Consider the following 20,599-nt stretch of genomic DNA (forward strand, 5'->3'; position numbering starts at 1 on the left):
CACAGACATGTTTTCAGGGAAGATGGCACATTTTAGGTGTAAAAGCTATTGGAACCTAAAGTCAATCTGCACATGGCTTGTCACATGTGACTCAAAGCAGACATTCCCTTGCATACCCGTTGCTCTTGCTTTAGAAGACAGCTCAGGGACATACCCTCCAAGGGACACTGAAGACTTCACTGTGGACCTCATTAAGGCTTGTTGGTAATACATGATCTGGAAAAGAGACGGTTGTTAGGTGGCATCTGTGATTTGTGTGTGTGTGTGTGTGTGTGTGTGTGTGTGTGTGTGTGTGGTTTTTCAAGACAGGGTCTCTCTGTGTAGCCTTGGATGACCTAGACTCACTTTGTAGACCAGGCTGGCCTCGAACTCACAGTGATTTGCCTGCCTCTGCCTCCCGAGTGCTGGGATTAAAAGTGTGCACCACCACGCCCAGCTTGACATCTGTGATTATTAATCATGACTATCAGCTGGACGGGATCTGGAAGCACTTGACAGACAACCCTCTGGGCGTGTCTATGGGGACGTTCTCCATTGGATTGAGATGGGAGGATCCACTCTAAAGATGAGCAGGAGTCCAGGATTGACTGTGGATGCCATGTGACCAGCTGCCTCATGCTCTTGCTGCTGTGACTCCCCCCCACCCCACCCCATGTTGGACCGTATCCCCTGAAACTATGAGCCAGAACAAACCCTTCCGGCCCTAAGTTGCCTTTGTCAGGTGTTTTGCCATAGCAACAAGAAAAGTAACTAAAATAATCTCCAACTCCCCACCCTTGCATACAATGAACTCTGATATTATATGTGGATCCAAGACCAGAGGCCGTTTACCCATATCAACAGCGCTCAGGCCCACACCTCAGACTTCCAGTTAGTATTCTCCTTAACCCATCAGCTTGAGAAAAGACAACAGCTGGCAGGGGGATGGGGGGGGGGGGGTGTCCCAAGGAGCACGGAAGTGAGATAATGGAGCTATAGGCTTATGTCCTGCAGGAACTGGCCAAGTTGGTAGCTTGTCACCCTGGGTAGATTCCAGATGGATTTGTAAGTGCAGGGTCCAGCTTAGGGATGTGGACCCCACAGCCTTGGCTCCCACAGTCCTCTCTCACCATCCCTCAGATGTGTGGCTTCAAGGGACATTTCACATCCCGAGCCTCGGCATCCACCCCATTCAGACCTCACCAAGGATCCTTTGCTGTCTATAATTTTGGAAACAATTGTCTGAACGTTACACATGGATCTCATTTTGTTGCTGAGTGCGGAGCATAAAATCAAAGTATGCATAATTTGTTAGATGATTTTTAAAGTCAAGCTTCGGTGGAACTGGGAGGCTAATTACCTCTTTTCTGACAGCAGTGATTGTTTGTTTCTGCAAAACAAAGAAGAAAACCCATTAAATTGGTGCCATTAAATCCATACAGTTCAAATGTCCATTTGAAAAATAAAAGGCACTGCCTGTGAGAAAACTGCTCATCTCCTCATACTTAAAAAGTATGATCCCCCATCGCTGCCACCTCCACCTGTCTCTGTGCTACCACCAGAGACTAGCAAGAAGATGAATAGCAAGAGAAGAAATATGTACGACTATAACTTCATTCTAAAAACCAAGGTGGATTAAAGAGCAAGTTTGGGGGTGGCCTTGCTCTCCTATTTCGTCTATAGAAACAGCTGAAAAGTGGGAGACAAAGAAGGAAGCCTGGGCTCAGAATATGGCTGGGAAGATACAAAGTACTCACCATCACAAGCCTGACAGCCCAAATTTGGCCCCTGGAACCCATGCAAAGGTGAAAGGAGAGAGACAACTCCACAGAATTGCCCTCTGACCTGCATGTTTGTTTGTCAACTTGACCCAAGAAGGAGTTATCTCATGTAGGGTACCACAATTGAGAAAATGCATCAGTTAAGACTGCCCTGTGGGTAAGCCTATAAGACTGTTTTCTTAGCTGGAGGTTCGGTGTGGATTGTGGGCCGGGCCACCCCTGGGATGGCGGTCACCGGGTGTGTAAGAAGGCGAATTGGGCAAGCCATTGAAGCAAGCCCTCCTCCATGGCGCCTGCCTCAGTTCCTGCCTCCACATTCCTGCCTTGACTCCCCTCAGTGATGGACTACTTACCTGAGAGTCAATGAGCAGAAATAAACCCTTCCCTCCCCATGTTGTTTTGTCACAGCAATAAGAACCCTAAGACACTGTGGAAAGTATGCATTTACACACACACACATACATACATACACACACACACACACACAATAAAAAAAACAGATAAAAATTGTTAATAACTGGAAGCCACCTCTCACTAAGACATAGAAGGAGGGACAAAGATGGAGAAACTAGCCTGGACATTGAACATTTGTCTCTTTTCTCACCAGAAGAGTTTTGAATGCATTGTGAGGTTCACTCTCAGGCATTAGTAACAATTTGACTAACATTACAAACTGAAGAAAATTAACAGCCATGTTTCTAAAAGCAAAACGAACAATTAACAAAACAAAAATGAAGCCTACGGCAAGACAGAGTTGGGCTGTAATGTGGGGAGATCATGTGAGGATCCCACGTCCTCGTGGAAGCTATCAAAGCAAGTTCAAGTTCATGCTGGGGATCCCCCGCAGAGTGCCCTCTCTCCAGACTTTCTGAGTAAACAGAGAAAGGATGACTCCAAGGCAGGCTTCCCATTTAGGGTCTTGGAAGCACCTGGAACATTCAGATTAATCTCCAGCTGGACTCCCCAGGTCTACAATCCTCCGCAGAAACAGGCTTTCCTGCTGCCCACCCAATCCTTTGAGGTTAGGACTTTGGGAACCCCAGTCTTAGTTTTCTGAGATGCAGTTATATCCGAGGGCTGTTTGGTACTGACCCTGACTCTGCAAGCTGAGCCTGATAATTCCTGCCTGCCTCATATTGACGCTGCTAAATTAAACCAGAGTGCATTAGGAACAGGGTCACACTGGTGAGGAGGGCGCTGCTTCTTCATAGACATTGCAAAAGGATCCACTGATTCATTGGCTCAGAGGTACAGGAGCTACCAGGGCCCAATGTGGGATGTCAAGAACACAGCTCTCCTTTCTCACTCATTTTAACTGATGGTGCTTTTAGAACATTGCTTCTCAGGAAACCTGTGGATTGTTTCTGTGGCAGTGCAAAGTTGAAGGGAGTGATCTTAAGTTAAAGGTTAGGTAGATCTTTCAGTTTTGAACTGCCACATCTGAAATTTTCTTTCATAGATCATCACAACTTTTCTGTGCATGACTGTATTTTACAATGTATATGCCACCGTCAGAACACGGTGGTTTCTTTAGAACCTTGTCTAAGGCAGGGTAAGTCCTTGGCAAATACCAGATTGACGATGGCTCTGGTGTACTTAGGAGCTTAAAAAGATAAACTTTTTGTGAGCTTCCTCCTTTTTTTGTTTGCTTGTTGTTGTTTTGAGACAGGGTTTCCCTAGCTATCCTGGCTTTGTAGACTAAGCTGGCCTGAACTCACAGCGATCCTCCTGCCTCTGCCTCAGCAGGCAGTCTAGACCAGTGGTTCTCAGCCTTTGTAGCATTCCCTTTAATGCGGTTCCTCATGTTGCGGTGATCCCCGACCATAAAATTGTTTTCATTGCTACTTTGTAACTGTAGTTTTGTTGCTATTGTGAATTGTAATGTAACCGCCTGACACGTGGGTTATCTGACACGTGCAATCCCTGGGAAAGAATCATCCGACCTCTCTCCCCAAAGGGGTTGTGACCTTCAAGTTAAGAACCACTAATGTAGTCTTAGTAATCTCACTTATCCCCGCTCCCACTCTTTCTCAGTATAGGGCTTTGTTCTAGAAGGCATGCATTTTGAACAGAAAGGGACCCTGGGACCAGAGTAGAAATGTATTCAAATCTAGTAATATTCAGGATGCTCCTGTTAGGGGATTGTTGGGGTAGATTACTTGAAATAGCATCTAAGGATCTAGGACTTTAGCTGGAAGAGGAGCTGGACTCTTGCACAGTGATTACCCCTCAGCAAATGCAAAGCAACTTACACTTCTTTGAACTATTCAAAAGCTTAAAGAAGAGAGATTTTTATGGCTGATTTTATGCTGAGGAGACCAAGGCTCTGTGTTGGAGGTTAATCTGCTGTGCTTTCTGTCTCTGTGCCCCAAGTTTGCTATGTAACATTGCCTAAAAACCCTGTTCCTGTTTGACCAATAAAGGCCAACACACCTGGGCAGGGCAAATGGGATAGGCATGGCTAAGGTTCCCAGGCTTTGGGAGACAGAGAGAATCTTGGGAGGAGGAGAGACCAGAGGAGAAGAGCAGGAGGAAGGAGGCCAAGCCATGGGTTAAAGGAAGAAGCACATGACCAGCATGGATGGAGACTTGGCCCAGATGATGATAATTAGCAAGTATTTGGGATTATGGATGGAAGGTAGCTGGATAGAAATTATTAGAAGCAGATGGCATGGGATTGGGACAGGGTATGAGATACCTGCCCCACTATAGGAAGTAGTTTAGGGGATTAATACTTGCCCTGCCCCAGGTTAACTAAGGCTATTTTAAAATATAACAGGTGTCTGTGTCTTCACTGATTGCTAGCAGGTTAGAAAATACCTCTGTAAACCGGGCGTGGTGGCACACACCTTTAATCCCAGCACTCAGGAAGCAGAGGCAGGCAGACCACTATTGAGTTCAAAGCCAGCCTGGTCTACAAAGCAAGTCCAGGACCACCAAGGCTAACAGAGAGACCCTGTCTCGAAAAAAAACCAAACTTAAAAAAAAAAAAGAAAGAAAATACCTCTGTAATAATAATTATAGGGCTAATAATAAACACTATCAGGCCTTACTTCTAAATTAAACACAACAGCTCTAGGTGGTTGTTGAAATTGATACCTGCCACAGAAACTTCTGGCCAATTGTTGGCTCAACCAAAATTCAAACCTGAGTAGTGACCCATGAGAAAGAGGAAATCACTGGCTCTACTGCCTCTCTCCACCCTGCCTGCTCTCTTGGCCATATCCCTTCCTTTGCCTTGAGCTAGGAACGCTGCAGAATGGAATGGCTGTCCAGCCTTTCAATTTACAACTAAAACAAAGAGAACAAAAGCCTCAACCATGAGATGAGATGCAAACACAGAAAACACAATTCAATACACTAATGATGTGGAAAAAAAAGAAACAATGCACAGCTAGTCTATGCTCAGCAGCCTGTACCTTAGACACCCTCTGTCAGAGAACCTGGGACCAGAGTCAAACTTCCTGTCTTCCACTGCCACACAGCCAGCCCTGGGGCCCAGGGATGCTTGGTGCACAAACACGGAAGAAAGGAGCAGGGCTGTGGATGTCCTGTCATTCTCTGGGCTCCACAGGGAGCTGTCATTGGAAGTGACAGCTACATGCACACACTTTCTTGCCTCCTCTGCTGACCTCCCTTGGATTCATCACCACGTCCAACCCAAACAAAGCTTCATGGCGTAGGCTTCCCCACTGGTGGCATCATGTCGGTGTCTAGGTTTCAGGCTTGGAAGAATTTTGAGTTGGGGATGCCGAAGCCCAGGCCTCCTCACTTCTATGGTGGCTTGACCATGCGAATCTCAGCTTTTAATTCTGGCTCCACACACACCTGTCCATGGGATTAGTCATCTCAGGGGTGACACACAAGCATCCTGTGTGCACAGTGAGGCAGATGCATAATGAAATGTGTGCAGAATGAGGCAGTGCAGGGAAAAGGTTCTAGACTTTTCTAAAGGGTGGAGAGCCAATCTGACAGGATGAGATAGGGATGATTCGGGGAAAACGTGTGGGCTTTGGGTCCAGGCAAAAGTTGAAATCCTGGTCTTGTATGTTACTGGACAGTTTTCTTGGCATCTAAAAGCCTTTGGTTTCTCATTTATAAAAGGAAAATGGGGGTTAAGAGGGATAATGCACATAGGCAGTTGGCATATTGCAGAGACTTGATATATGTATTGCCATTAATTAGGGCTGAAATATGACACGTGTGGGGTGTGATGTCAACTCTATTATCGTATAAAATACCATTCCGGGCAGTAGTCAGAACATGGCTACACTGAAAGATATCACCACTGTTTACCAAAAACTCAAATTTAACTAGGAATCGTTTGGGTTTTTTTTTTGTTTGCTAAACTTGTAAACCCACTATCAATGTTATTACTACTTAGCCAAAAGGTCATACAAACATCATGCTAAAGTTATTAAAAATACACACACCCACACACTCTATGCACTTCAGAGAAAACCACCTGGAGACAGAATAGGATGAATAAACCTTTTTTTTTTTTTTTAACCCTGGAATTCACACATATAGCTACTCTACTCTTGGGTGTGGGCTCTCCTGGAACAAAGCCATTTCTATACCCCCCACTTTACAGAGATGCTCTTCCCCACACTAAGAACATTCTGCCTGAGGACACTGACAATTTTCCACTCCTGAAATTCTAACAACTTGTTATTTTCCTCTTGTGGGGATTTCCCAAACAGAGACAGATTTGTTACACGCCTCCTCGTAGCCTTCAGAGGCGGGGGACAATTGTCAGGGAAGGGTAGAGGGGTCAGAGCTATGCCCGAGAACCACTGCGGTCCCTGCCAGACTGAAGACGGGGAGCCAGAAAACAGACAAGCAGAGAACCTTGGGCAAGGCAGCCTGGTAGGAGCCTGCAAACAGAAGTGAAGTGGAACCCTAGCTGGGAGGACAGTGAGGACCCCGGCCAGGCACAGAGAGCAGAGAGAGGGACAGAAGTTACAAACAGGAAAAATCCAGAAACTGGAGCTGTTCGTGCAAAGTGCACAGAAAAAGAGAGAGAGGGCAGCCGTCGGAGGAGGATCCAAGGGCATTTGTATTTTAAGAGTGAGAATTTTGGTGCTGGCATGGATGCAGTACTTGGGCTGGGTGATGGGAGGAGCTGGATGCAGTACTTGGACTGGGTGATGGGAGGAGCTGGATGCAGTACTTGGGCTGGGTGGTGGGAGGAGCTGGATGCAGTACTTGGGCTGGGTGATAGGAGGAGCTGGATGCAGCACTTGGGCTGGGTGATGGGAGGAGCTGGATGCAGTACTTGGGCTGGGTACTGGGAGGAGCTGGATGCAGTACTTGGGCTGAGTGATGGGAGGAGCTGGATGCAGTACTTGCGCTGGGTGATGGGAGGAGAGGTGCTGACCTAAATTCTGAATTGCAACCCTAGCTGAGCTGCTTTGGGCAAAGAGCTAGATTTCTCTGTTTTGGTTTTGTCACGTGAGAAATAAAACTGATCATTATCTCCAGACCTCAATAGAGCTTCTGAAAACCACATGATGGGCCTCAGAGCCCGTCAGGCAGGACTTGGAGTGAGTTTTAGTAGTTCCCATGCCAACGCCACTATGTCCAAGCTGTGTGTCTTTGCACGCACTTTCTCTCCCTCTGGACCAGCTTCACGCACTAACAGGGATGGCAGCCTCATTGTTTTGTGCCTGCTTCGGTGCAGGTGAGTCTCTGAGCCAGGACTAGGAGCACTTCAGCTCTGTGCATGACACAGGGGGCCACCAGTGCACACTAGGGTTGCACTACCCTTAGCCAGCCACTATCACACGGAAAGCCACAGGGAGAAAGCAGTCCCTGCTGGTGGGAGCAATGCTCAATGCTCAATGAAGACTCTGTGTTGAGCGTTTAGCAGCTCATGACATCTAATACCCAACAGCCCCATGTCTCCCTTATTTTCAAAGACTAGCATGCATACCCATGCGCCCTATGCTGTTCCCACAACAGATTATTCAACGAGAGGCAGAGGGGCTGAAGTGGTGTGGTTTTCCCTTTGTTCCTGCTACACCTCCTCCCAGTATAGAGACATGAGAAGGTATAAGGACAGAGAGGCCTAAATTCAGTGCCCAAAATGGGGTCAAATGTCTATAGATATAAAAGCAAAGGGGGCACTATTTAGAGGAAGGGGACCAGTAGGAGACGGGCAAAAGGGGGACGGGAGGGTAGTAGGGGAGGTGATGAGTAAGAACAAAGTTTAATTTTATATATATATATATATATATATATATATATATATATATATATATATATATATATATATATTTTATATATTTTTTTATATATATAATTTTATATATATATATAATGTGTACATTATATAATGAAAGTATCATAATAAAACTCATCGCTGTGTATGCTAACCTTAAAACTTAACTGAAACTAAATAGAATCATAACCAAGACACCAGTAAAGGATGAGACTCCGTAACCCATCCCCTTCACAATGCAATGACAGCTATGACAAGGACAAAGACAGCTGCTCTCAGAGGCCTCATGTGTTGTCCTGGACATGTCTATAGATGGTCCTGATCAATCTCCTGGTGGACTACTGTTAGGCACATGTTATAGATTAGGAAACTGCAGTCCTGAAAGGCTTGGCCAAAAGTGGCAGAGCTGGTTCCTTCCTAGGGTAGGGCTAGCTCTCTTGTGTTGCCATTCATCCTTGGGTAATAGTGTGACCCTGCCATGAATGGCACTAGGTGGCAGTGTAAGCCTTCCTGGTGTGGAGGAAATGAGGCAGAGGGGTGAGTATGGCAGGGCTCACAAGCAGATCAGTGTCCAGCCTCTATCCAGGGTTCTCCTTGTAGGGCCAAATGTTCTTTAGAATGAAAGAGGGAGGTGGAAAGACAAAATGCACTTGACTGTTTGCATGCCCTAAAGAAATTTATGTATTTCTTTTCAGTTCTTATAAGTATATATACTACACACACACACACAGAGAGAGAGAGAGAGAGAGAGAGAGAGAGACAGACAGACAGACAGACAGACAGACAGACAGACACAGAGACTCCATTCTCATGCTCAGTAGCCTTTTGCCTTTGTTTAGAGGAAACAGAGGTCAAGAATGCCCCTGTGTCCTCCACTGAGTTCTCTGAACTGAGACAACTATCAAACCTTTGCCTTCCCAAGGCCTCACAGAAGACTCTCCAGGCTCTCTGTGACCCTCTCCTATCACTGCAGGAAAGGGAAAGATAGAGCCACCTGGTCGTGAGAACTGTTGCCATAACACTCAGCCCCAGCCCCAGCCCCAGCCCCTCCATGCACAGGGAATTTGATGGACAGTGTGCTGCAGGAGAGGGGAGGGCAGCTTGCATGCTGTTTCTTCTTCCTGCTCCACATTGGCCACTGCGCGCGCACGTACACAAGAAAGAGAGCTGGTGAGAGAAAGACAGAGAGAGGTGAGTGTACAGTAAAGCGGACACCGCCGACGCAGAACCCACCACCATGCACACCCGTACTCCGCCTCGCATCCAGTCTACGCTCTACTTCCCTGTTCAGGGCATCGCCAGCAGCTGGCACACCCAGGTTTTTTTAAACAAAACCTTTCCCTCCTGGAGGCCAGGGAGTATGGAGATGCACCCTGGGTGAGAAGGCCAATTGGCCACGCCCCTCAGAAGCCATCCAACCACAGCAGAGATGGAACTGTCCATAGCCAGTCTCCCAAACTGACTATGTGAAGGTCTCAGTCTCGCCTCCCCACGCCCCACGTGGGCACAGCTGAGCCTCAGTCAGTCGCCACATCCCACCCACGTCAGAGACAGTGACGTGCTTGCTGCCTCCACACCCCCTCCTCCACAGGAGAGAGGTTTCCAGAGCAGTGCATAATCCATTAAAAAAAAAAAAAAAAAAAAAAAAAAAACCTCTCCCACCCAGGTTCTGTATTTTACTCGATGATTCTGTCTCCATAGCAACTGAGCCTACAAGACCTTGCCACTGATCTGCTATCTGACAAGGAAACGTGGAAGAGGCTGCTCTGGAGAATGGCAGCTGGAAGCTGGCTGATGTGCCCTAAATGGATCAAAGGAAGGGTCATTTTGGACAAGAGTCCTAACAATGCCCCGGTGATGCTCTCTAGAGACTCTAAGTCCCGCTCCACACACCACAGTGCTATTTTACCAGCCGCATCCTGCTCCCCCCCCTTTTTTTTTTCTAATTCAGGTTCCCCACTCATGCCTTGAGACCAAGCTGTAACAATGGCACACTGGGCTGAAAAAATCTCATTATTTTCAAAGCGTGGAATGACTCAGGTGTCGTATGGCCTGCCCTACCCTCCTTGTCCATTCATTCACTGTGGCTACTCTCTACCCAGGGCCCTTCCCATGGCCTCCTTCTGCCCTGACCCTGATAGCACACAGCCATATATCAGACCCTGCTATCAGCAGCAGTCTCCAAGGAGAGAGGACAGTGCCTCACAGACAGACATGTGGGCTCCTTCCCAAGCTCAGAACCTAGCCCAGACCCTGTCCAGAAGGCAACAGACGTACCTGGTTTACCTTAACTTCGTTTGGATTGGTCACGCGGTCCAGGCCGTAGTCTAGCACATTGTTCATTCCAGGCTGAATGGAAGAGTTATCAATACAAGGGTCAGCACAGGAAGTCTCTGGTTTCTGATCAACTCTAGATCTTGGTCTTTGCGGTCTAGCGCACAAAGAAATGTGAGGGTGTGTAAACCCCAAATGAGCCAGAGAGCCTTCCTAGGGCTATTTGGTCTATGACCACAGATCCCCAGCACTCAACATAGTGAGAAGGAGGGAGGGAGGGAGGGAGGGAGGGAGGGAGGGACAGGTGAATGCCTCTTCTTCACCAAAGGATAATGGATAGATAGCCTGATGGATGGAGGACAGATGGGATACATTGTGGACAGATGGACGGATGGATAGATAGATGGATGGATGGATGAATAACAGACAGAATAGACTGTGGACACATAAATGACACCAAAGATCAATAAGACTTCACTATAACTGATCCCAGGGACCCCTAATTCCTCCTGTGGGTCTCCTTTACCACACCCTGCAGTTGCTGCCTAGGCTGGGTAAGGAGGAAGTGAGTACTGCTTCCGTCACGCACTATCCTGGTCCAGCCCTGATTTTGCCATTTCCCAGGTGTGCCAGACATCCCGGAACATACTTCTCCCTGTCTTCGCTGGCCCAGCCACCTGAGAAGCAAAGACAAGGCCTTCTACCTGACAGGTAGGATTTATCACCATAGAGTGTGACGCTGTCAACACGGAGTAGCTATCATTGAATAGGGGCCTGGTCACGCATGCAAAGGTGTAACCAAACCCACGTCAGCAATCTTTGTCAGTTCCCAGTTCCTCCGGTTAACCCCACCCCATACCCAGTCTCACTTGGCCTCTCTCGTCTACTTGAGGGCAGCAATTGAGGTTTTTCACTTCCTTCTGTACAGGCAACTGTCAGCATGTACTGTCAATGAGGCTGACTTCACAACAGCAGAGAGATGGCACCCCCCCACCTCACCCCACTCCCCCTTCAGATCCGGTCCCATCAGCAGCACTCAGAGCATTTTCAGTTCAGAAGTAGGGCTGCTCCAAAAACCTAGGACATCTGGCTAACTTCAGATCAACACAAATAATTTATGTCCCAAACCGTTTTGGAGGAGTTGGGATATAAATTGCTTGGCTGTTGTTTTGTTGTTTCTTGGTTTGGCTCTCGGGGGGATGGGAAACAGACTCTTTATATACCAGGCTTGCCTTGAACTCACATTGAGGCCCAAATAGGTCTAAAATTCACAGTCCTCCTGCCTCAGCCTGAGATTACAGGCTCGTGTGACCATGCCTAGCTCCAATAGCTTAACACTTCTTGTATACTTTTATTAAAATAAAATAGATTTTGATGGCAAGTAAATTCTGATATAAACTACTTTATGCAAAATAATTATTTCTGAGACCAAGAAGTGGCTGAGTGGGTGAAAGTGCTCGCCAGACAAGCCTGACAATCCGAGTTCAATCCTTAGAGCACTATATGAAAAGCCAGAAGGGTATGGTGCACACCTGCAATCACAGCCCTCCTCCAGTGAGAGGGGTGGAAAGACAGGAGGACCGGCCAGAAGCTCACAGGCTGGCAAGCCTAGAGTCCTCACTGCGGCTGCAGAAATGAGGGACCCTGCGTCAAAACAAGGCAGGAGGAAACCAGATCCAAAGGCTTTCCTCTAAGTTCTATGCCTGTGATGATGATGGTGATGATGGTGATGATGGTGATGATGGTGATGATGATGATGATGATGTGTGTGTGTCTGCACTCACACACACTACGTTAATTAATTAATTTAAAAACCAGATGCCCTGTATTCAGCTTGCTAATAATGACATCCTAGCTCGGCAGGCTACCATAGAGGCAAATCCTGGGCCTATAGACTATAAAAGGTTGGGAGAAGGGTAAGGAAATGATACTCCCATCCTCACCCTAACTGTTACCTAAGGACCTTGCTCAATACTACCTATGTTCTAGACCCTGTGCTAACTCTTGAGCCCAGCAAATATGACATGAGACTCCTGCTTTGGGGGCACCCCCCAGAATACATAGGGAATCATTTCCAGCCTTGGGGAGGTAGGGAAGCCCTTAGTAGTCACAACAAAATACGTGACAATTATGATTAATGTCATGAAGATACAGCTCTGAAGTCCCTGACAGCCCTCAAGACAATCTAACCTCGTACGCAGGAGAAGGAAGGATGTGGCCACCAGACTAATGCTTGCGCCGAAGATGGCAGCCAGGGATTTCCCCCTACATCTGCTGCAGAGAAACCCCCCACCAGCATGACTGAGGATAAATTTCCCATGCACGCAAACTTTCACACTGTGTTGTCTAACGCGCCTGCACACATTCTCGACTTATGCATTCCTGCTCGCGTACACATATACACTCCCGCGCATTTACACGTACTCACACATGCTCACTGCACACTCACAGCCCACCCCCGCAGTGACCTACAGCCTCTTCTCCCAGGCAGCAGCTGCCTCAGCAGTTCCACGGAGTCATCCACTGCAAGCCTGAGCTGGCTGTTCAGCTGCTCCTTTGATCTGGCCCCACAGACTATAGAAATTAGGTGGCCTGGGGCTCAATAGCATTACACGTATAGCAGAAACCAGCTCCAAGGCCACCTCTGCTGCCCGGACTTATGGCCACCCTGAGCTTTATCGTTTTGCCATCCTCTCCAGTTCTAGCTCACCACCACCACCTGACCCCTGCAGATTTCGTCACCAGCTCTAAGAGACAGCCAGACATCTTTTTCTGGCTGTGCCTTCATTTTGGCCTCTCTGTGGGTAACAGCACCTTAAGTTCCAGTTAAAGAAGCTGTAGTCCCAGCCGCTCTCCTGTCCAAAGTCTCCTAGATGATCACAAGAGAGGCTCCCAGGTTTGTTCATGCATGCATGCATCCATCCATCCATCCATCCATCAGGCAGTTAGTATGCCTTTATCCTACTGTAATGACCACCAGCGCTACTGGACTACAAGTGAGTACTTAAGTGAAGATGACCCAGAGTCGGTTATCAATAATGCAGAATAAATAAACTAACTGAGGGCCTGCCTGCCAACTAATTGCGATGCCTACTGCCCTGGTGTCTTCACACTGAGAGGCTTTGAGAGACGTGTGAGCTATGAGCTTCTCTCCTTCTGTTGGAGGAACTGTGAACACCAGGGTGTGACATCTCAATTACATCCCCTTGGGCATGAACAAACAGAGGCAATTTGCTAAGTGCCTTAGGGTACAAAGCCAGAAAACATCCTCTCCCCTGAAAGCCAGGCCTATGTGATGGCTGTACCCTCAGAAGACACCAAGTCACGGTGGGGGGGTGCCCCAGTGGCTCAGAGAAGATACGGGAAACCCCAAAAGCATGCCTTGACCTTCATGAACTCTTGCTTTGTGAGTGCAGCTATGCCTGTCACTTTTTAATAAAGATAATACTATCTTTGGAAAAAATAAATCATGTCTCATGCTAGGGATATGGCACCGTTGGTGGAGTGCTTGCCAGGCACACATGAAGCCCTAGGTTCCATCCCCAGCAGCACATAAATTGCACATGGATATAAAGACAGGAGGATCAGGAGTTCAAGGTTGTCCTTAACTACATAAAAACAAAAACAAAAACAAACAAACAAAACCTGTTTCTCCTGTATTCGCTTATATCGTTTTTATCAGGCTTTGATCTGTATCTTGATCCATTTAGGTCAAACTCAGTGAATGACCATGTCTGACCTCCCGTTCCAGTGGTGATGATTTTCTGGATACGGCATCAGACAGGTGTCCTTTCTTCCTCACAGGCACACTCAGCGCAGACTCAATGATGTCTACCTGGCCTTGCGTGCCCAATACTCCTTTCCTGGTAGTCAAGGCCCAGTAAGGATCTCACAGGTGAAGGGAGAGACAAATGGAGGGCTGAGAAGATGCCTCAGTGGTTAGAGCTCCTGCTGCACACACATGAGGCCTAGAGTTCAGAGTCTAGAACCATATAAATGATGGATAGGTACGGCAGGCAGCCTGTAACTCCAGGCTTGGAAGCCAGTGAGGCGATCACCAGAGCAGATCACCAGCCACATCAGCGAGCTCTGGGTTGGACTTCGAGGACAAGCCTCAGTGAGTGAGAGGGAAAAAAAGCAATGGAGGGTGCTTCCTGATGTCAACCTCAGGCCCCTCCGTGCACACACACACATACACACACGTGCCCCTGCGAACAGCAACCATGCACATATGCAATACATGCGTGCGCACACACATGAGCGCACGAGGAATTGCAGAAAAAACAAAGAAACCCATAAATGAGCATGTGAGCAGCTCATCTGAGAATCGTGGCCACGTCATGCTCTTAATCTAACAGGTGGTCTCAGTGGGTCCACAGAGCCCCTGCTCGGCAGCCACACAGCCAAGTGCTTGGCTTGCTACACTGGCTCTTTTCCCACCGTGCTGAGGTTTGTTTGGGTCTCCTGGAGACAGTCTGGCAGTCTGCGTGCTCCATGGCTCCCTAAGCAATCAGACAGACTGTTCTATTCCAGGCAGAGATCTTCCCTGGACAGAACAGCATCTTCCCTGTGCCGGCCAGCAAGAGGTGAAGAGTATTCCAGCCAAGTCGGGGAAAGCAGTGCCCCCCATGCAGTCCTCCCTCAATCCTGATGCCTCCTGGGTTACAACTGAAGGGGCCAACAGGGTGGGGAGACTAGACAGCTGGGGCAGTTTTGTTTTAAGACTCTCTCAACAATATCAAAGCTTCATTCTAAACTAGGGCAGCCCCCACCCACCCCGCCATGCTATCAAAGCAGCCAGGCTTGTTTGAACACAAATGTTTATGTTTATGGAGCACTAGTGACTCAGAAGGTTACAAACAAGCTAAAATACATGAGCACATCAAGTGACATTGTCACGGGAGGCAGAAAGGACATGGGGACTAAGAGAGAGGACTGTATAGTTAATTAAGTATGTGGCTTCTGATCCTCTAGCACATTTGAGATATGTATCTGGGCAACTTACAACATCCCTAAGCCTCCGTTTGTTTATCAGTAAAAGGGAATAACACTGCTTTCCACATGGGACTGCAAAGAGCAAATAAAGGAAAGAAAGCAGAATGCTCAGTGAAATGTGAGTTTTCAGCTCAGATCTGGTATGTTGATAAGAACAGTGATGATAGCAAGGGTGGTGGCGATGGTGATGGTGGTGGTGCTGGTGGTGGTGCTGGTGGCGGTGGTGCTGGTGGCGGTGGTGCTGGTGGTGGTGGCGAGGGTGGTGGTGGTGATGGTGGCCGTGGTGGCGGTGGTGGTGGTGGCGGTGGTGCTGGTGCCGGTGGTGGTGGCGGTGGTGGCAATGGTGGTGGTGGCAATGGTGGTGGTGGCGATGGTGGTGGTGGCGGTGGTGATGGTGGTGATGGCAATGGTGGTGGTGGTGATGGCGGTGGCGGTGGCGGTGGTGGTGGCGATGGTGGTGGCGATGGTGGTGGTGGTAGTGGTGGCGGGGGTGGTGGCGATGGCAGTGGCACTGGTGGTGGTGGTAATGGCTGTGGTGATCTGGTGGCAGTGGTGGTATTGGCGGTGATGGTGGTTATGGTGGTAATGGTGCTGGTGCTGGTGGTCGTAATGGTGGTGATGGTGATGGCAGTGGTGATCTGGTAGCGGGGGTAGTAATGGTGGTGATGGTGCTGCTGGTGGTGGTGGTAACGGTGGTGATACGATGGCTGTAGTGATCTGGTGGTGGTGGTAGTGGTGGTGATGGCGATGGTGGTGTAATACTGGTACTAGTAGTGAAAATGTGAAGGAGGAGATGGAGGTAAGACGGTTCCACGTTGATAGAGATGGGGGAAAGAAATAGGGGAGGTGGCCATGTACATTCCACGTCATATGTGCTCATTGTCCCAGCTGTGAGGAGCCACTCAGCCGCTTCCCCCAATGGAGGCTAAGAGCTTATACCAGGAAAACAAAGGAGAATCTGGGTGGGCTGTTGTCCATTTCTTTCCTCTGTGCCTCCTGGATAAAGGAACCGTGGCGAGGAGTGAGGAGTTCGATGCAGCTCACCGAGCACCCTGACTGGTATTTTGGAAGGACTTACAGCCACAGTGGCCTTCTCCTACCACGGGCGCCCTGCATGCCCAATGGGGCAGCTGTCCTCCACATGGAAAGGATGGGAAATGGCTCCGTTCTGGTGCCATGGGGCACATGGCCAACTCAGAAAGTAAATGTGAACCTAGCATTTCCTTTCTTCCTCAAAAAGTTGCTTCCAGAGCCCGCAAGCAATGTGAAGTTCAGAAAACAAGCTGACCACCACCACCCCCCAAGCTTCTAAAGTAGAAACATTTAAGCTCTAGGGCTCTGAGCTCCATCATCCACAGCCAACTCCCAGGAGCCTTCGGGGTAGGCCCTGAAGAGGACCCCTGAAGCAGAGATAAATCAAATAGGCTACTTGGGAATCAAGCCCAGAACCTTCATGTCAACAGCATAACATCCAAACCATATGCCACAGTGGCAACACCTAAGGAAAAATCCATTGGAAGTGTACAGAGAAGATGGTCAAACCAGCCAGACTCCAGTGGGATGGAGGTCAGGCTTTAGCACCATTCCTCACTCAGTTCACTCCCCATTCCGAGCACCCTTGGTGATTGCAGGAGGCAAGGTCAAGGAAAGAAGAAGAGAAAGAATGGTTGTTTTGAAAGCTTCACTTTCCTGAATCTCTGTCACCTCTCCCACTTTCTGTAACCCAGAGGGAAACTGAGGCAGCCGAGCTAACTCTAATGGGAGGCTGGGAAATGAGACTGCCATTTCCTAACTGAGGTGGGACAGGTTACATCCATTATGGACAGCCTGTCTCTTGGAGCCATTAGAAATCCCAAAGCCGAAGCGAGGCGTGGTGGCGCATGCCTTTAATCCCAGCACTCGGGAGGCAGAGGTAGATGGATCTCTGTGAGTTTGAGGCCAGCCTGGTCTACAAAGTGAGTCCAGGGTAGCCAGGACTACAAGAGAAACCCTGTCTCAAAAAACAAAAAACAAAAACAAAAAAAGAGGGTGGGTGGAGAGATGGCTCAGAGGTTACGGGCACTAGCTGCTCTTCTAAAGGTCTTGAGTTTAATTCCCAGCAACCACGTGGTGCCTTACAACTATCTACAGTGAGATCTGATGCCCTATCCTGGCACACAGGCATACATGTGGACAAAGCACTGTATACTTAATAAATAATCAAATCTTAAAAAATAAAAAAATGAAATAAAAAGGAAAGGAGAAGGAGGAAAAGGAGGAAAGAAAGAAATCCCAAAGCTGTGTTGAAGAGATGGCTCAGCAGTTAACACCACCGGCTATACCTGGATCCAGGTTCCATTCCCAGAACCATAGGTAGTTCAGAAACATCTGTAACTCCAATACCAGAGGGTCCAAAGACATCCTTTTCTGACCTCCAGGGGCACTAGGCATGCACTGGGTACACACACATACATACATGAAGGCAAAACATCCATACATATAAAAAGAGCTCTCAAAATCCAAGAGGCAAGGTGCTCCAAGCAATGAGGAACTTGCAAGCATGCCCAGTCCTCCCTTCCTCCCATCCCAGCTGCTGGTTTGGACCAGGGAGGAAACGACAGAGCTGAAGACAACCAGGGCATCGCTGGCTATGCACACGGCCTGCTCTCAGTGTTTCATTTTTCTCATGAGTGACCTGTTTTCTCAGATTTTTTTTTTCTTCCCTTCTTTTCCCAAGGAAGAAACCACAATAAACAACAAAAGGCCCAAACCCTCACAAAAGAGGAGTCGATTCCAGCTGCTCAGCACCCAACACTGACAGACAAGCCGTAAGGACCCCACCAAGACACAGCAAGAGGCCTCTTCACCCAGGTAGGCCACACTGAACAGATCCTCCGGCTAACCCGGTCCTAACCCTAGAGGGTGGGAAGCCGGAGGCAGCTGTGCTGAGTGGGTACAGGAGAGTGCGGAGGGTCAGAGGAGGCAGAGGAACTCGTACTCACGGGGCTTCGGTGCACCAGCCAATACGCCTTCTCCTGGCAATCCAGCGCGTATCTGTCTGCCTTGTTCCTTTCCTTTCCAGTCCTAAAAGAAGAAAAAAGGAAAAGAAGATTAAAAAGAAGGAGGAGAAGAAAAAGAGAGAGAGAAAGAAAGAAAGAAAGAAAGAAAGAAAGAAAGAAAGAAAGAAAGAAAGAAAGAAAAAGCTATGTTCAGGGCCAGCAGCACTTGGCATCCTTTGATCTAAGATAGCCTCCATTCTTGATGACCTGGACCACTTTCCCCATCTGCTCAAACAACTCCCAAGTCCCATGATGCCCGCAAACACAGCCATCGCTGCTAATATCACACTTGTGACCCAGCTACCATTCCAATACGGTTGACTCCTTTGACCCTGGTTAGTTCTCCCAGGGAACTTTCCAGCCTCACATCCTGGTGGGGTCCTTACAGCTTTCCTGTCGCTGTTAAGTACTGAAAACTGAAGCAAAGATGAGGAGATGAAGGCTAGACTCTCTCCAGTACTCCTTCATGGTACTCGGCTGCCATGACTTAGCTGGTGTCCCCATGACCAGCTCCAGAATCAGATCAGTGTCGCCAACGTCACCACGGAGTGAGCAGAGATGACCATGTGGGCCGATATTTAGCCTCCCCGGCTTCATACTGGCTTCCCTGCTTTGGCAAATAATATGATCAACATCTTGACAGCCCACACCAGCACTATAACAGGGGCAATGACAGACTCTGGAAGTCCTGTTTTTCTCCTTATCTGCTGTCCTTCTCTCTCACTCCCGTGAGTTGGTGGCCAGTCCGTGCTTTTTCTCAGTCCTCCAGGGACTGTAAAAGGTTATCCTGCTGCTTTGTCTAACCATCTCCCCCTTGCCACCGCAGGAGGAAGTAATGTGGGGCCTCCCACACCAGAAGGGAAGAAGTCCTCATTATCACGCCGAGGTTACCATTCACGCCCACTTCCAGGCCTAGCTGTGCTCACGTTGATTAACGTCTGTTTTCCCCGGCAACGGGGAACATGAGATGACGCACACGCTCTCCGCACAGCGGAGCCGGTGGATTTATTTCCCCATTAATGGTCTGTGAATAACATAATAGCATCTAAAGAGCCAGATGGGTGAGCAGCGCCATTCCAGGAGGGTGTCCTACCAACCTCCTCTGGAAATTAAATACAACACTGTTGCGGCGCCCCTCCCCCCCTTAACAACCTAATGGATTTTCCACCAGGTTAAACAGCCTGAGTCCTCGGGAGGATGGACTATAAGCATCCTAAAGTTTGTATGGTTCCTATAATGCTAGATGGTCTTGTAAATAGAACCAGTCTTTAATGACCCCATGGGCCTTTCTGGTTTTGCTCATTAGCCACTATGTGATACGTATGAGAGCAGGAGAGCCGTGACAGATGCAACTCAAAATAGCCAGTAAATAAGGAGTTCATTTAGTTGCTCATATGCCTTTTTTCCCCCCACAATTGCATTGTTTAACCTTCTATTCATTGATGGATTTATTGATTTCCCCACTACATTCCAATTAGTGGGAGTCAAATCATAGCCCCAACCTTTGAGTGGCTTTTAGGCCAAGCATTACATGGACATTCAAGAAGTAAATACAGACTTGCTATGTTTTACTATGAGTTTTACTATGAGAAAACATTATGGGAACTATCAAGCAAAGACCAGGGTAATCTCTACAGTACATTTGAAATGTGTCGCCATGCCGTTTCCACTGATGAAGGGGTCTATCTCCCCTCCCCTTAGAGCCAGCTGGGAGCTTGTGCTGCCTCTCACCAACAGAGTGTCACTCATAGCATGTGTAATTTCTGAGGCCCGGACACAAAAGAAAGAGCTGCCACACTGCTGCAAGAAGAGGAAAAAAGGAAGAGGAGGAAGACAGAGGGAGGGTCTCAGCGTAACAAAACCCACCCCATGGGCCATCTAGCTTGGTGGTGGGATCTTAAATCTGCAGTCGGAGGCAGCCTTTGAGTTAAGTCAGAGTTAAGGGGACACTGGTGTCTCAGAAGAAAACGAGGCTTTTGGGAATTCCCCATCCCACAGCACCTGGGTGAAGAAAGCAGGGGAATTTCCCAGGAGTCTGGGTTGCTCAGATTTGTCTAAGGCTGGTGGAGGAGGAAAGTGGGAGGCACTGAACAGCTCTGAGCTGCAGCACCTGAGGGGCTTGTGTCAGGGTGTGGGGGTGGCTGGGATCGTCCCACTCACAGCGTAGAAGTAGAGGGTGTGGAGGGGCTGCAGAGGGAGACACAATTCCATCTCTGTGTTCGTGGGCCAGGCTTAGAGCTAGAACCCACTAGAAATGAAAAAAAAAAGTGCACTAAATAGAATTTAATTGTTCTAGCTCATCCAAATGA

At 48.3% G+C, this 20,599-nt stretch overlaps 1 protein-coding gene across 1 annotated transcript in view; it reads right to left on the bottom strand.

Annotated features, from left to right (window-relative positions):
• Positions 1 to 20,599, bottom strand: part of Rgs9 (regulator of G protein signaling 9) — a 68,783-nt gene that overhangs the window by 23,289 nt on the left and 24,895 nt on the right. The window contains exons 8-11 of the mRNA XM_051158949.1: positions 18,234 to 18,315; positions 10,270 to 10,332; positions 1,340 to 1,369; positions 155 to 216 (exon numbers count right to left, since the gene is read on the bottom strand). Coding sequence (XP_051014906.1) covers positions 155 to 216; positions 1,340 to 1,369; positions 10,270 to 10,332; positions 18,234 to 18,315 — 237 coding nt within the window. The remainder of the gene's footprint in view (positions 1 to 154; positions 217 to 1,339; positions 1,370 to 10,269; positions 10,333 to 18,233; positions 18,316 to 20,599) is intronic.

The sequence above is a fragment of the Acomys russatus genome, chromosome 16 (genome assembly GCF_903995435.1).
Source record: "Acomys russatus chromosome 16, mAcoRus1.1, whole genome shotgun sequence".
Taxonomy (NCBI): Eukaryota; Metazoa; Chordata; class Mammalia; order Rodentia; family Muridae; genus Acomys; species Acomys russatus.